The sequence below is a fragment of the Myotis daubentonii genome, chromosome 12, assembly GCF_963259705.1.
Source record: "Myotis daubentonii chromosome 12, mMyoDau2.1, whole genome shotgun sequence".
Classification (NCBI taxonomy): domain Eukaryota; kingdom Metazoa; phylum Chordata; class Mammalia; order Chiroptera; family Vespertilionidae; genus Myotis; species Myotis daubentonii.
Genome location: NC_081851.1, coordinates 29,875,187 through 29,890,863, shown reverse-complemented (window position 1 = coordinate 29,890,863; position 15,677 = coordinate 29,875,187). Strand labels below are relative to the sequence as shown.

At 42.3% G+C, this 15,677-nt stretch overlaps 1 protein-coding gene across 3 annotated transcripts in view; it reads left to right on the top strand.

Moving 5' to 3' along the window:
* The window catches only part of CTNNA2 (catenin alpha 2), a 1,136,278-nt gene that overhangs the window by 1,019,293 nt on the left and 101,308 nt on the right, over positions 1 to 15,677 (top strand). For all 3 annotated transcript variants that reach the window (XM_059659311.1, XM_059659308.1, XM_059659310.1), the window contains exons 10-11: positions 12,409 to 12,501; positions 13,572 to 13,728. In XM_059659311.1, the coding sequence (XP_059515294.1) occupies positions 12,409 to 12,501; positions 13,572 to 13,728 (250 nt within the window). The remainder of the gene's footprint in view (positions 1 to 12,408; positions 12,502 to 13,571; positions 13,729 to 15,677) is intronic.

The window sequence follows — 15,677 nt, the reverse complement described above, 5'->3', positions numbered from 1 at the left end:
AGACAATATGTAAGTTAATGGGCAAAGATGTGTCCCAGTAAGCCTCTTCACAAAATCAGGTGACCAGAGGCAGTAAAGACAGAAGTTTTAGATAAAGATGACAGAGCTTAAAGAAAGATCGCTGTCCTTGCATATTTCCCCAATGGCTTCCCTGGGGAGCTTGATGCTTCTACAATGTACATTTTAAAGTTCTTAAGGACTCAGGAACATGTTAATTGGGTTAAGATGTTATATTTGGAGGAATATATTAGAGAATATTATTTTCTCTAGGAGGAGAAAGTATTACCTTAGTGAACAGTTACTTTGATTAATCGGTTAGCATACTTTTCTGGGCAAACAGTCCTAGGAGGGAGTAGGACTCAACAGAGGTAAGTGCAGGAGGTCAGAAAACATTCAGGAACCACGATCGTATCTTCTGGGTGCAAGATCTTGTACAGGGAGCCACAGGGGCCACAAGGATGAACAAAACAACCATATCTTAAGGAGGTTGAAATTTAATTGAGCACACACAATATCTATGTAGCACGGGTCAAAAGTAGGTCTGTGTGGAAAATAATACAATACGTTAATAAATAATACAAGAGTAAATTGTGTTTTGCATACTCACAACTGTAAACCTACTTTGGCTCCATCTCATAGGTGTATCTGTATTTCCAATTCTGTATGTATGTATTCATTCATCTATACCACACATACCACAGATAAGGAATGAAACAATAGTACATGGTGAGTAGCTGCCAGTGGTGCAGGCAGTTACCCTGGAGAGCTTTAGAATAGAGATCTGTGTGAATGAAAAGTCTTCAGGGACATTTGGACTTGGAATTGAACCTGAGCTCATTGCTAAGAGCTTATTTGGTGGAGGCACTTGCCTCTGCTGGCCTGCACCCCCAAACAAACAAAAAACAACAACCCTGGGGCATAAAGTGGAAGAAGTGGGGGACTTGTGACTGTCACCCTCATCAAGTTGTAATTCTGTACAAAGGGGCCTGAGGTCAGATATAATATTGGTTAGGATGGTTAGAGTCTCTTTGCACTGTGGTTATGGCCTTAACTCCACCCTCGTGCCTATCATCTTGAAATATCTGAGACCAGGCAATGGAGAATACCTATACCTGCATTTATTTATTTAGATATTCTGCAAACATTCCTTGGCTTCTGGTAAAAGTCAAACACTGGATGGGTCAGTGTAGCCCACCAATATGCAGTAGGAGATATTCATCTCACATAACGAAGGTCAACTAATATTTCACTTATTTACATGGGACTCTGAGAAACCAAATAAGAGTGGAAAGTAATAATTCAGTTCCTCAGTGAAAGGATGGACCAAACAAAACCCCAGGATGCCTATAGTAATTAAAAGGGCATTGCACTTTTTGCATGATTTTAGTAACATATGCTAAGTCTTTCCTATCCTTTTCACACAACCACACGTTATTGATGAACAGACATCAAGAAGGCATTAGGTGGTACTTTATTGCATTATTTTAAGCCTCTGAGGTTTTTATATATGAAGGGTAGAGATTTATGCTGTGTGATTCAGCTATGAAGCAAGCACATCAATTTGTTCATGAATGTGAGCTGGTGATTACCTCCATTAAAGTCACCAGGGCAGACTGATCACTTTAATTTGGGCAGAGGCATGCAAACAGCATTTGCTCGTGGTGCGTGTGTACCCAAGAATACAGGCAAGAGAGCTGTTGCGCATCCCTGAGGAGCCCTTGGGATGCAGATTTGTGTTCTCATAGGTGTGTAAGTACAGGCGAGCATAGGAAGCCTGGTGGGACCAAAGAGACATTGCTTCTGAGTACCATGTGGCGGGATGTTGTATGAGGTTCATTTTGTATTAGAGGCTGAGTGCCGATTTGATGGTAAATTTGAAAATGGATGGCATCTAGAACGTATGCTTGTTCCCGATTCCAGATCATGGAACTCGGCACCCTTCTAGGGGTGACTAGGTTATGACAAGTTGAATGGTGCTCTACTTCACACGGCATGAAGGAACTGGTGAGATTTAGTAAAATAAAAATATTGGAATTGAGTACCTGTGCTTTTGTTCTGCAGGAGTTCACAGTCTTGCTGGGGAAACATGAAATGACTCTTTAGCAATCCTTATTTCCACTGTGGTTTGTAGAATGAAGGTTGGAAAGACATTCGGATTATATGGTGGCCAAGAAGGCAAGGAGAAACAGTGTTGAGGAATATGAGCTATAATATCTGTGACACTGGAGAATCCATTCATTCATTGCTGGGGAACTTTCAGCAGGTACTGCGGCCATATGTAAACAAGTGCCATAACAGCGTCCCTGACTCAGAAAGTACCCTTCTGACAGGAGCAAAAATTGGATGCGTGGAGATGTATGTAACTTTGTTTTAGGTCATAGCAAACATCGGAGGCTTCTTTAAATGTATGACAACAGGAAATTGACTTACCAAATAACAAAGCAAAAATGTTTGGGAATCTTATTCAATTATTAAAAAAATAATTACAAGTATATAAAGAGTCTGGAAAATACTTGATCTATAAGAGATTAAGCAGTGACACAAAGATACATACTGAGATTGCAACTTTACAAAAATTATTCATAAGTAAAGGATAAACTATGCAAATAATCACATACAGACAATCCTTTTTTTAAAATTTATTTATTTTTTTTTTTAGTTTTATTGCTTAAAGTATTACAAAGGGTATTACATATGTTTTCTTTTTTCCCCTGGCCTCCCCTACCCCCCAGTGTCTTATGTCCATTGGTTATGCTTATATGCATGCATATAAGTCCTTCGGTTGATCTCTTACCCCTCCCCCCCGCCCCCCCAATACTCCCCGGCCTTCCCGCTACAGAGAATCCTTTACTCTCTATCAATCACTGCTTCCATTTCATTTCCTTTGTCAAAACTTTTATAATATGAACTTTAAAAAAATGCATTTACTTAATTTCACCAAAATATAAGCTACTCTAGGAAATACAAAAATATGGATCACTTCTGCATAAGGCAGGATTTAGGTACTCAGTATTTGCATGGCTGAACACATATATCAGTGTTTGGGTTTTGTTATTAAACTATTTCTTTTACTTTAGTAACCACAATATGAAAATAACATCTGTCAAATCTTTACTGAGTGTTGGGTTAGGCACTCTGTCCATTTTTTATTTCAATCTTATTACCACTTTGTTGTTGTTTTTATATTTATACTAGTGGCCCAGTGCACAAAATTCATGCATGGGGGAGGGGGTGCTCCTTAGCCCAACCTGCACCCTCTCCAATCTGGCACCCCTCGAAGGATGTCCTACTGCCAGTTTATAGGGATCGGGCCTAAACTGGCAGTCGGACATCCCTCTCACAATCCGGGACTGCTGGCTCCTAACCGCTCACCTGCCTGCCTGCCTGCCTGCCTGATTGCCCCTAACCACTCTGCCTGCCAGCCTGCTTGCCCCCAACTGCTCCCCTGCTGGCCTACACACTCCAAACTGCCCACCCCCCGCTGTCCTGATCACCTCCAACTGACCTCCACTGATGGCCTGCTTGCCCCCAACTGGTCCCCCTGCTGGTCTGCTTATCCCCAATGGCCTTGCCCCCCACCCAGCCTCATCACCCACAACTGTTCTCCCCTCTTGGCCTCTAACCGCCTCAACCTCGGCCCTGCCACCATGGCTTTATCCAGAAGAATGTCCGGAAGTTCTCCTGGAAGGTCTCCCAATCTAATTAGCATATTACCCTTTTATTAGTATAGATAGGGGCCTGGTGCATGGGCGGGAGCTGGCTGGTTTTCCCTGAAGGGTGTCCCAGATCAGGGTGGGGGTTCCCTTGGGGCATGGAATGGCCTGGGCGAGGGGCCTGTGGTGGTTTGCAGGCCGGCCATGCCCCCATGGGGTGAGGGTCCCTGCTGGAGGGGTGTGGCCAGCCTGGGTGAGGGGGTGAAGGCTGTTTTCAAGCTGGCCAAGTCCCCAAGCGGGGACCCTCACCCCATGAGGGTTTGGCCAGCCTGGGTGAGGGGCTGAGGGCTGTTTTCAGACTGGTCACACCCCCTTCACGGTGGGGGTCCCCACTGGGGTGCCTGGCCAGCCTGGGTGAGGGGCTGAGGGCTGCTTGCAGGCTGGCCATAGCCCTGGGCAACCCAGGCTCCCAGACCCTCCTTGAGCAGCCACAGCCGCTGGAAGCAGGTATCTGGGATTTATTTATCTTCTATAATTGAAACTTTGTAGCCTTGAGCGGAGCCCACAGCCGGCCAGGGCAGGTGGGAAGCTTGGCTTCCTCCATCGCCAGGGGCAACCTAAACCTCCTGTTCACTCCAGCTCTGTGGCCGCCACCATCTTGGTTGGGTTTATTTGCATACTCGCTCCTGATTGGCTTGTGGACATGACTTGTGGGCTTGGCTTGTGGGTGTAGCAGAGGTATGGTCAATTTGCATGTTTCTCTTTTATTAGATAAAAAATTGTATGGTTGACAAAATTGAGGCTCACAGCACTAAAGCACCATGCTCATTGGCAAGAATAAGAGTCAAGATGTGACCTTCAGCTGCCTGATTCTAAAGCCCAGGCTCTTACCGTTACATGATTTAAAAAAGGTAAAATATATAAAATAATTATCAGATGCTTTAGAGAAGCCATTTAAAATGGAACCATGAAAAAGTATTTATTTCCTCCTGTCCCCTGGGTCTTGGTGCCTCTACTGAGACATCCCTCCCAGATCAAATGATCCCTGTTTTCTCCTTTATCCTTCAGAACCTCAGCTATTGGAATCAGGTTGACAGACTCATCTCAGTCTAAGGCAGTTGCATTTTAAAAGGATTCCAGGCTGGCAGGGGTGGCTCAGTGGTTGAACATCAACCTATGAACCAGGAGGTCATGGTTCCATTCCTGGTCAGGCCATATGTCCTGGTTGGAGGCTTGATCCCCACTGTGGGGCATGCAGGAAGCAGCTGATCAATGATTCTCTTTCATCATTGATGTTTCTATATCTCTCTTCTTACCCCTTCCTCTCTGAAATCAATAAAAAAATATTTTTTAAAAAGGATTCCAAAAATACCTGAGCCAGGAGGAGACACTGCTACAGACGTTATCTGGGGTGGCTAGACCATTGGGGCACTCCTCATCAAGTCGTGAAGGTTGCCATTATGTCTTCTTTTAGGACCATCCTTGATGGAGGTCCATCATCATCATAAGGTTAAATCCCTGTCTTAACATCAGCTGCTTCTGCCTTTCCTCTCAAGGATCTTAGGGAAATGTATTTTATCTCTTACTGAATTATAAAATTCCACCTGTAATAGCAGAGGCTATTATAGGACCCTTGAAATTCTAGATAAGACAGGCCTGTGTGTGTGTGTGTGTATATATATATATGCCTTTTTGTGTGCTCATCCTATCAGTGTGGGTAACTGAATAAATCTTTAGATGGAGACCACAGCATTCTTCACTGCCATGATCATTAGAGAGAATAGATGTGCATGGAATTTGGGCACCTCTCTTGTCTTTATGATTTTATGTGGCCATATGACGTAGCGACTGGAAATTCTGTAAATTTCCTTTTAATAGTAAATAAGTTAATTTATCCTCAAATTTACAATGATGATGAGCAAGTACGTTATAAAACTCTGAATTGCTATTCTGATTTATTTCATTAGTGTATTTTTGAAACACCAGTAGGTATCCTCAAGCTGTAAAAATTAATGAAATGAAATGATAAAGTGTTTGGGGGTTGAGTGCACCAAATATGCACTGGCATCAGAACTTGACCAGAATCACGAATATTAAAACACACACACACGCACACACACACATACACACACACACACAAAACAAACAAACCCTGTAATTTGATTTCCAGGGCCAGGAAGGAAGAAAATGTCCTGTTTTTTCTGATGCACCTCATATCTCTGTGGAATTAAATGACTAAATACTTTATTAGTAGAGGTTTCTAATGTCTAATTAAAGCTCAGCCTTCTAGGCATTTTGGTTTTTCTTTATGTGTTCAAACAAGACTATGGCATTTTTGAGATGGAGCTGTTTTCTGTAGCGATGTCCACACAAAACCAAATTTCACAGCCATGCTATGCTACTCATCTGGAACTTTGAGCTATGCAGGATGGTTTTTGTGAGTAAAAATACCTTGTATTTTAAGTGGTCACAATATATTCTCATGAGGGTTCCACACCTTTCTGATTTTTGTCCATTTTAACTCTCCCATCAGTGTCCCTGGAATTTCTCTGCTTGATTCTTGATCAGCTAAAGTGATTATTAAAAGTTCAGGATGGCCTGGCTGGCGTGGGTCAGTGGTTGAGCATCAACCTATGACCCAGGAGGTCATGGTTCCATTCCCGGTCAGGGCACAGGCCCAGATTGTGGGCTCAGTCCCCAGGGGTTGTGCAGGAGGCAGCCAATCAATGATTCTTTCTCATCATTGATGTTTCTATTTCTCTTTCTATTCCTCTCTGAAATCAAAATATATATATTTTTAAAAGGTTAGGGATGGATGCCAGTTGCAGTATAAATTCAGATCAAGGAACAAGTTTCTTGGAAACAGCACCAGCCTTCCTTGCTGGTTTACTGTCTTTCTAATCCTGCCAATGATATTATTGTTTGCTTCATCTACTTATACAATGTGCTTCCAGAAGAGCAGACAATATAATTTTTGAGCATCCAGGAGATTATGCTAATCAGCAATCAGAAAAGAAACATTGTCAGATGGATCTCTTAACTCTCTATGACATGTTTACTGACTCCCACCCAGGAGTCCTGATTGCTCCTTTTTCTGAATCCATACTGTTCTTGTAGACAGCACACAATTTAGTGATGACTACTAACCTTCCTTCTTTTCTCCAAGATAACCATCTTTAAGACAGTAAGTCAGAGGTAGAAAACCTGGCCTACTCCTTTCAGTTGCTACTTCCCCAAATCCATTAAGCTCCCAGAGTTATGCAGGAGGACAGGGTGTGCGGGGATGGGTAAAGGGGGTGACTCTTCCTTTCATAAAAGATTGCTAGGAATTTAGTATGATTAGTTCACCATAGAGCTGTGTGTGCCCCCTTTATTCATGGACCTCGTCACTTTCAGAAATCCCAAATCAATCAAAGTAGTGCAGCATTTAATAGTCAATGACATACTTTATTGTTTTCTAAGCCTCTAGGAAGGTCAAATGATTCTTGTTGATTCAGCTAAGCAGTAAACAATTCAAGAGTGGAGGAAGCAGAGGCCTGAGCCAGCCCATAAATGTTACTTGCTTGGTTGACTCAAGCAGGTTTCAAAATTCTATTAAATTTATTCATACTCACCCTGCCTGGCTGGTGTGGTTCAGTTGGTTGGAGTGTTGTCATCTCCTACACTGAAAGGTCGAGGGTTGAATTCCCAACCAGGGCATATACATAGGTTGTGGGTTCAATCCCCAGTTGGGGTGCGTGCCAGAGGAAGCTGATCAATGTTTCTCTCCGCGCTCTCTTCCCCTCTCTCTAAAAAACAATAAGCATGTCCTTGGGTAAGGATTAATAAAAAAAATTAAAAATTGAATCATGTTGTTCAATATCTTCTGGGGTAAAATCTAGTAACACAAATCTATTAATGGTCTGTTGTCTACATTGTTATTGCCATTAATCTTTTTTAAATGTCTAATTATTTTAGTCTACTATTCTCTTCCTCTTCTCCCCGCATTAGGAAAATTATCATGCTAAATTGTTTTGTTTTTAAGGAGAAAATATTGTGATTTGGAAAATAGGACATTTTTATCAGAGTTTCTGATATTATAACATAAGAGCTATAGTTAAATATTGGGTCATTTAAATCAATTATTAAGAACCTATTGTGTGCAGTGTCTTGGACTGGTGTTGAAATGTTCGGTGGCAATTCAAGCTGCATTATTGCCTCAAGACTGAAATGGAGTATTTGCTGCCAGAATTCTAGAAGTCACAATACATAAAACCATGTTCAGAGTCACTGCAATGCCTGTGATCTAGTGAGAAGCAGAAAGGGAAGCCAAAGGAAAATAAGGAAGGTAGGACTTTGGATTGAGTCCATGACCAATTTAAAATATACAAGCCTGCCTCTGGAGATAGTGAAATCCTTAGCATCATATTGGAAATATTTTCCGGATGTTTCAGAGTACAATACAAGGGAAGCGAAATTCTGATTTTAAGTGGACTTAAAGAGCAGGAATACATAGTGGAATGGAGGCTGCCAGACTTTAGCACTTATGGATCAGTAAATTAAAGAGAATAAATAATTGGAGGACTATCTGGAGTTGCCAACTCTTTATTGTTTTGCTAAGTGTTGCTAGTACTACCCCCCACCCCCCAAGATTTCTGTTGGGCAGTGATGTTCCCACATTAGATCTAAGTCATAATAGAATTTATTTGAATGAAGGATGAAGAAACATTTCAAAAGATACACAAGGAAAAATTCATTATCACCACATAGAAGTCACGGATTGGCATCTCCTCACTGCCAGCTATTCTAAGCCCTAAGGCTCCTAGGTGTAGCTTCTTCCTAGGGACCTGCAGCCAGTATGGGCAAGAGACTGAGGTCTGGAGTGAAGGTGTATAAGTCAGCTGTTAGAGTATTCCAGTTAGAGCTTCCTCTCACAGGCTCAGGCTGGCAGTGCTCTGTTGTCTGCAAGCTTAATTCCACCCATGCTCAGAGTTCTCCCTAACTTACTCCGTGCCTCTGAGAGTCATCCACATGCAAGAAAGTCATTCACCAGAGCTGGGGATGTAATAGATCGTGGTTGCTATGTGTGTTACTTTAATTAAAAAATATTATGGAAAATTTCAAGTGAAAGTAGAGTATGCATAATGAACCATCATATATTATTATCCACCTTCAATAATTATGAACTAATGGTCAATCTTGTTTTTTCTATACTTACGCCCATTTTCCCTGCCCTAGATAATGTAAAGAAAATTGCAAACATATGATTTCATCCATAAGCATCTCCATATTTATCTCTAAAAGCCATGACACTTAAAATAAATATTATTAGCATACTTTAAAATATCAACTCCTTTTTACCCATCTTTTAAAAAGTTACATATTTAAATAAAAGTAATAGGAGAACTAAAAAAGCATGTCTTTGCAGATTGAAATCTACAGAAAAATGAAAGTTTAGATTGCATGAAATTGTCTCTTCTAAAGAAAAAATAACTCCTTAATATCATCAAATATTTAATCAATACTTAAATTTATTTGTTTCACAATGTACTTTTATCATGTATTTATTTAATTGCATATCATGGATGGGTGTATTATAGTTTATTTATTCTATTAAGGGATCAAAAAAGATCTGACTTTTTCTTACCAGTTTATTATCATCAGGATTTTCATGATTCCATTTATGTGGTTTTATTTCACATGTTTCTTTGTCTCTTGAATTTCCTGTAAAGTCAGAATGTATCTTAAGGTAGATCATTTCCCATTTTGTTTGTTTGTTTTTGGCAAAAACATAAGTAATGTTATATCCTTCCATCAAGAGATACATAATCTGTCCCTGGCCAGTGTGGCTCAGTTGGTGGGGCATCATCCTGTGCACCAAAAGGTCACCACTTCAATTCCCAGTCAGGACACATGCACGGTTGTGGGCTCAATCCCCAATTGGAGGTATGTAGGAGGCAGATGGTCAGTGTTTCACTCTCACATCCATGTTCCTCTCTCCATCTCTCTCTCTCTCTCTCCCTCTCCCTCCCTCCTTCCCTCCCTCCCTCCCTCCCCTGCCTCCCTCTCCTAGTTTCCCTTTCCCTTCCTCTGTCTTAAAAAATCAATAAAAAATCTTTAAAAAAAGAGATACACATCTGGTTCTCTTATTCATATATATATGTAAGAATATGGGTACTTATTTCCTCTTCTTCCTATAAAAATACAGCAAATATTACCCAAGACTGGTTTCTGAATCATTATTTAAGTTTTCATATTGTTGTTACATGGAGTCATACCAAACGCTGGCAATTGTTTACTGCTATGCAAAAGTGTGACCACAAGTTTCTGTCACACACCAAGCAAGATGATAAAGAACAAACAAAACTATTATCTGAATTTTTTTCCATAAAATGGATGGTTGTTCAACAGCAGAAATGGGAAGACTTTAGTTGAAGATTAAAAGATATATGTATTTAATATAAAATTCTATCTTTCTGGAAATTCACCATACCATCCTGATTTTTCTCAAGCCACAGCATTCTGGACTCAAACAATGGACCAGAATGTAGGAACCATTGTTTAGCACCATACTATTGGTAACCATGTGTTAGAAGATAATGCAGAAATTTTTCTAGACAAATTAAAGGGGGAATTTAAGTTTATCTTTGAGAATATCTTTAATCCATGATATATTACAAATCACCATAAGTAATAAAAATAAAAATACTAAAAGCTATTTAATTCAATAAACATGTATTGAGCACCAATTATTAATCTGGCATTTGCAATATAAAACATACTTGAATACAAATATGACAAAGATTAATAAAATGCAGAATGGAGACAATCATATCTAATAAAGAGGGAACATGCTAAATAACCCTCACACCATCACAAAGATGGCAGCACCCACAGCCAATAAGAAGGGAATATGCTAATTGACTGCCTCACCCTCAAAGATAGTGGCGCCCAGTCCCCTCAGCCCCACTGGGGCGGCAGGCTCTGCATGCCTGCCTCTGGAGATCCCTAGTCCCCTCAGCCCCCCAGCCGCCCAGGGCCGCCCAAGGCACAGGCAAGCCTCGGATGTTGGTTGCCCAGCTGCCCAGGGCCGGCTGAGGCTTGTGCTGCTGGCAGTGGCAGCTGCAGAGGTGTGATGGGGCGTCGCCTTCCCCTGATCACCGGGTTGCCTCCTGCCCCTGAGGGCTCCAGGACTGTGAGAGGGGGCAGGCTGGGCTGAGGGAGCCCCCTCCAGTACATGAATTTTCATGCACTGGGTCTCTAGTATGATACAACAAAAAATAAATTGAGAACTTATGTTATTGGATTGTGCTTGCCTCTACGGAGCCTCATACTCCTGGGCCTTTAGTATCCTGTGAATGGATATAGTAAAGTATATTTATCTTTCTCATGGACTTATTCTGAAGACTAAGTTAAATAGTGAAAACTATCTGAAGAATCAAAGGTAAGCTATTAAATATAAGAAACTACATCATAATGTTTGGAACTCAGTCTGTGGTTTCTCATAGTATATATTCTTACTGTAATAGATTTAACATGTCCCTAAAAGCTTCAAAACTGGATTATTTGGATTAATGATTCACTGTAGTGGTATTTGAAGGTATTTCTAGTATCACCATCTACCCATCCCCTTTTGTTGATCACGAACAGTCCTCAGAGCGAACTCTCGTTCTGTGCTCTTCCCACTGCTCCCCACTGTCTAACTGAGGTTCCTTTCACACTAGAAACTATACACATGTGTAGTGCAGTGCGATCGCTGAGGGCATTAAGATGTGGTAGGAAAGCAGCCTGATTTTAGAGAGCAGAAGTGAGCCAGATACAATGGGGCAGGTGGCCAGGAGGCTGCTGGGGATTGTCTCTCTGCTAATCACTTGCTCTATTTCCCTCCTCCTCCTGGGCCTGATGGCCCTTCTCTTCTCTTTTGCCCTTTCTAATCCCCATCCTCCTGTCCTCTTGACACGAGCCTGATGGTACTGATCAGTGTTTTGATGGCGGTTTTGTGTGCTATTGCCCTTGGCCAATCAATCTGACCTTGTATTACCAATTTTCACTCCTTGAAGAGAAGGCATAACACAAATTGAAATGCTTGACCTTGGAACTTGAATTCAGTTCACCTGGTTTTGGATGGTATCACGTGTTAAAAGTATGAAACTTGCATGCCTTTATACTAGACCTGCATGTTCTCATTTGCTCCATGCTCCACTGTTGCCTAGGGATTATACCAGTCTCTTGTATCCATTTCTCAGGCCTATGTGGCCCCTGAAAGCATTTGAGTTGGTTACTGTGGACTAACATCTTCATGACAGGCAGCTCTGAGTTCCTTTGGGTAGAGGCTCCGATTTTCAGCATACTATGAGTCTCTTTTAAATCCAAAGCATTGCCTATAGCGTCTCTCACACTGATCAGAATTTAATACTGATTTGGCCAAAATCACAATGTTCTGCACTCAGGGTTGTGTCTTAAGGGGGCTCAAGTGACAGTGTGGGTGGATCAGGGAAGCTCATATCAGACAACGGTTCAAAGCAACACAGTTAAATGCATTATTGTGTGTGCATGAGAATCCTGAAGTGATAATTTATTAGCACCCTATTCTGGGAGAAATGCCTAGCTTACTATTAAAACTAGTACCATTTGGTTTAACACTGAAGGGTACTCATATGTTATCTGTGAGGGATTTCTCCTGGATATGCCCCTCTCCAGGGAAGATGCAAGGTCATGCAACAGTACCCTTGTCCTCTGTCTCAATATAATTTTCCCTCAAATTTCTTCAATACAGGTTGCCAATTTGGCCTGTTCCATCTCCAACAATGAGGAAGGGGTGAAATTGGTTCGAATGGCAGCTACCCAGATCGACAGCCTGTGTCCCCAGGTAAGCCTCGATCTCTTCATTTTAAAAGCCCATCGGTGCCCTGGCCAGTGTGGCTCACTTAGTTGAGATCACTCCATGCACTAAAAGGTCATGGGTTCCATTCTTGGTCAGGGCACATGCTCAGGTTTCTGGCTCAATCCCCAGCACAGGGCGTGCAGAAGGTAGCCAATCAATGTCTCTTTCTGTCTCTCTTTCTCTCCCTTCCTCTGTCTCTAAAATCAAGAAAAACATGTTTGTTTTTAAAAAGTCCATTGGTGACCTAATATTTAGGACCTTCCACACTCCAGCCTTCATGTCACTCCTTCCCTTGTCCTCTTTCCTCACACTGGAACATGCTAACCAACATCCATGGGCTGTTTCAAATCTTACTTTTATAAAAAACAAACAAACAAAAACATCTAACTATTCCAGTCTCTTCAGAGTCACTGTGGCAATTACTGTCTTTCCCACTCATATTGACTTCTGTTTCTTTGTTTGGGGCTGTTATTTAAACCCTCGTATCTATTTGCCTTGTCTCAACAACTAAATTATAAGCTTGAACATGTAGAACAGGAGTTATGTTGCTGCCACATCTGTGATAAATAAACAGGACTTGGCCAGTAAACACTTTCTGAAACCTGATGCTAATTACTGTATCCTCAAAGAGATGCAAAGCAAAGCAAACAAAAGCTAATGGTAACCTACCTCATTATTCATGTTTTTTTAAAAATGTTTTTTCTTTATTGGTTAAGGTATTACATATGTGTCCTTATCCCACCTATTGTCCCCCAACCCCCCACTCACGCCCTCACCCTCCTGTTGTCTGTGTCCATTGGTTAGGCTCATATGCATGCATACAAGTCATTTGGTTGACCTCTCCCTCTTACCCCGACCCTCCCCTACTTTCCCCTCTGAGGTTTGACGGTCTGATCAATGCTTCTCTGTCTCTGGATCTGTTATCATTCATGTTTTTGATTGTCCTTCTGGACCCTGAGAACCCATTTATCTGAAGAAGCTACACGGTCCAGAGTTGCAACATGGTACTTTGAACAGGGTTTTCAATATGTCCCTGGATTGTTTCGAACAAATAGGTCATCAATGCCGCTCTCACGCTGGCTGCCCGGCCGCAGAGCAAAGTTGCTCAGGACAACATGGATGTCTTCAAAGACCAGTGGGAGAAGCAGGTCCGAGTGCTGACGGAGGCCGTGGATGACATCACCTCAGTGGATGACTTTCTTTCTGTCTCAGGTAATCAGGAGCAGGCTCCGTAGAAGGCGGCTGAAGGAGGAGGACAGGATGAGATAAGGGATCATTTATAAATGTCATGGGTCTGTTTCAAGTGCTCTTCTTGGCCCTCTGAGCTTTCCATCATTTCTGCAAATGTGCCAGTAACACCCTCTTGAAAATGCGTCTTTGGTCTGCACATCATTTCAAGATACTAGTCAAAGCTTTGGGGACAAGGGGGGTGGGGAGGCGTGCACAGCTTTCTGAAGATATCAGAAGCTTGGACAGATTATGTAAGAACACTTAGGGTCCTTTCTAGTTCCTGGTGCTTATTAAAACAGGATGACCTATGACCTCTGATGCATCTGAATCAACCACCTGCAAAGGGTCTGGGGTCTGGAGGTGGTTAATCCCCATGGTTTATGTGTGTCTGTATATATACAATTCGCTATTCCAATTTGGCTGTGTTAAAGGGGTCACTTTTGCAATAACTGAAGTTATCCAGGTTGGTCATAAGCCAGGAAGAAATATTAGCCACAGAATGAACCCATTAGAAGGCACTTGGGAGCGATGGAGGCTTTGAGCACTTGTCTACGAGGTTGTGTAAGGAAGTGAGAGAAAGCAAATAGAACTAGTCATCACTTGAAATTGTAACTTTCTCCTTTGTAAATGCAGCCAGATGGGAGGATGTCAGTTCCTTTGAATCACCATGTAGTCATTTTGACCTTTAACGGGACTCACCGGCGCCATTGCCAAACAGGGCAACCAGCCAGCAAGTGGGCCTTTTTCCAAACACATTTGGCTCAGTTCACTCACGTAGGAGAGTCTCTATGGGAGGAGTGGGGGGAAGAGGTCACTCCAAAACATCGGCCTCCAGTGTGAGGTATTCAGATAACCAAGTGACCCTTGAAAATTTCAAATTGATTCTACCCACAGGTGTGTGGGAGTCACATCTGTCAACTCAGTCAGCAATAACCTTGACCAGGCTATTCTTGTTCTCGGCCTCACAGCACTGCCGGTGGGTGGGGATCAGGCAGACAGGGCCCCTGAGTGCAACGGTGTGGGAGAGATTCCTAGGGGAGGCTTATCGTATTTGGGAACTTTTCGTGGGTGCATTCTTCCTTTCGCACGAAAAAACAGAAAACGAACTCCTACTGGGGGCTTCTGTTTAAAGCTTATCTGACAGCAGCCGAGTGGAATCTATAGATCTGATGGGTAATCGAAAAGCCAACATTGAAACCATGGAGGGCAAGACAAGGAGAAGGGGAAAAACAAGCTAACACATGCTCAGTGTCTATAATTTGCCCGGCGCTCTGCTGTTTGCTTGAATTCTTGCCAACATTCTATAAAATAGGTATTGGTATTCTAAGTCTTCCTTTGAGAAAACAGTCATTGAGAGGGTAGGTCACCTGCTGGAGAAGGTATTCAAGTTCAGATTATCCTCTTTAGGAAGCTATATCGTTCTCAACAAGTCAAGCTAGAAGGGAAGTTTCCGGTGGTGCTCCCAGCTTTCCTTGCAGCTCCCTTCTCCCCACCTCTAGTATCCCCATTCCTCTCTCCAGTCCCTTTCAGAACTCTGCCCTGTTCTTCATTTCCAAGGCGCCCTATTTTTGAGGACTTGTCACACCATCTATTCATTTAAATATACCGGTACCCAGGGCTTGGTTGATGCAGAACTCAATATGTTGGCATTCTTGTGATATTTGCTTTGCTGATGGCTGAGTCCTAACAACATAAAAGATATACCCAAGAATTGCGTCTCCCGTAAGGTGCTTAGGAACTGTTTGGATAGCCTTGTTGGGGATTTGGACAGTGGGGAACAGAAGGGTGGGCAACACTATTGAGTATCTTTCTGGTATCCAGTCAGTTTCCCCCAGAATGGCTGCAGGGGCCCCCCAAAGGGGTAAGGGGACCCCTCAACCCAGCCTCAGATCTCACAGAGCAATCCCAGTAGCCCCCAAGAATCTTACTCT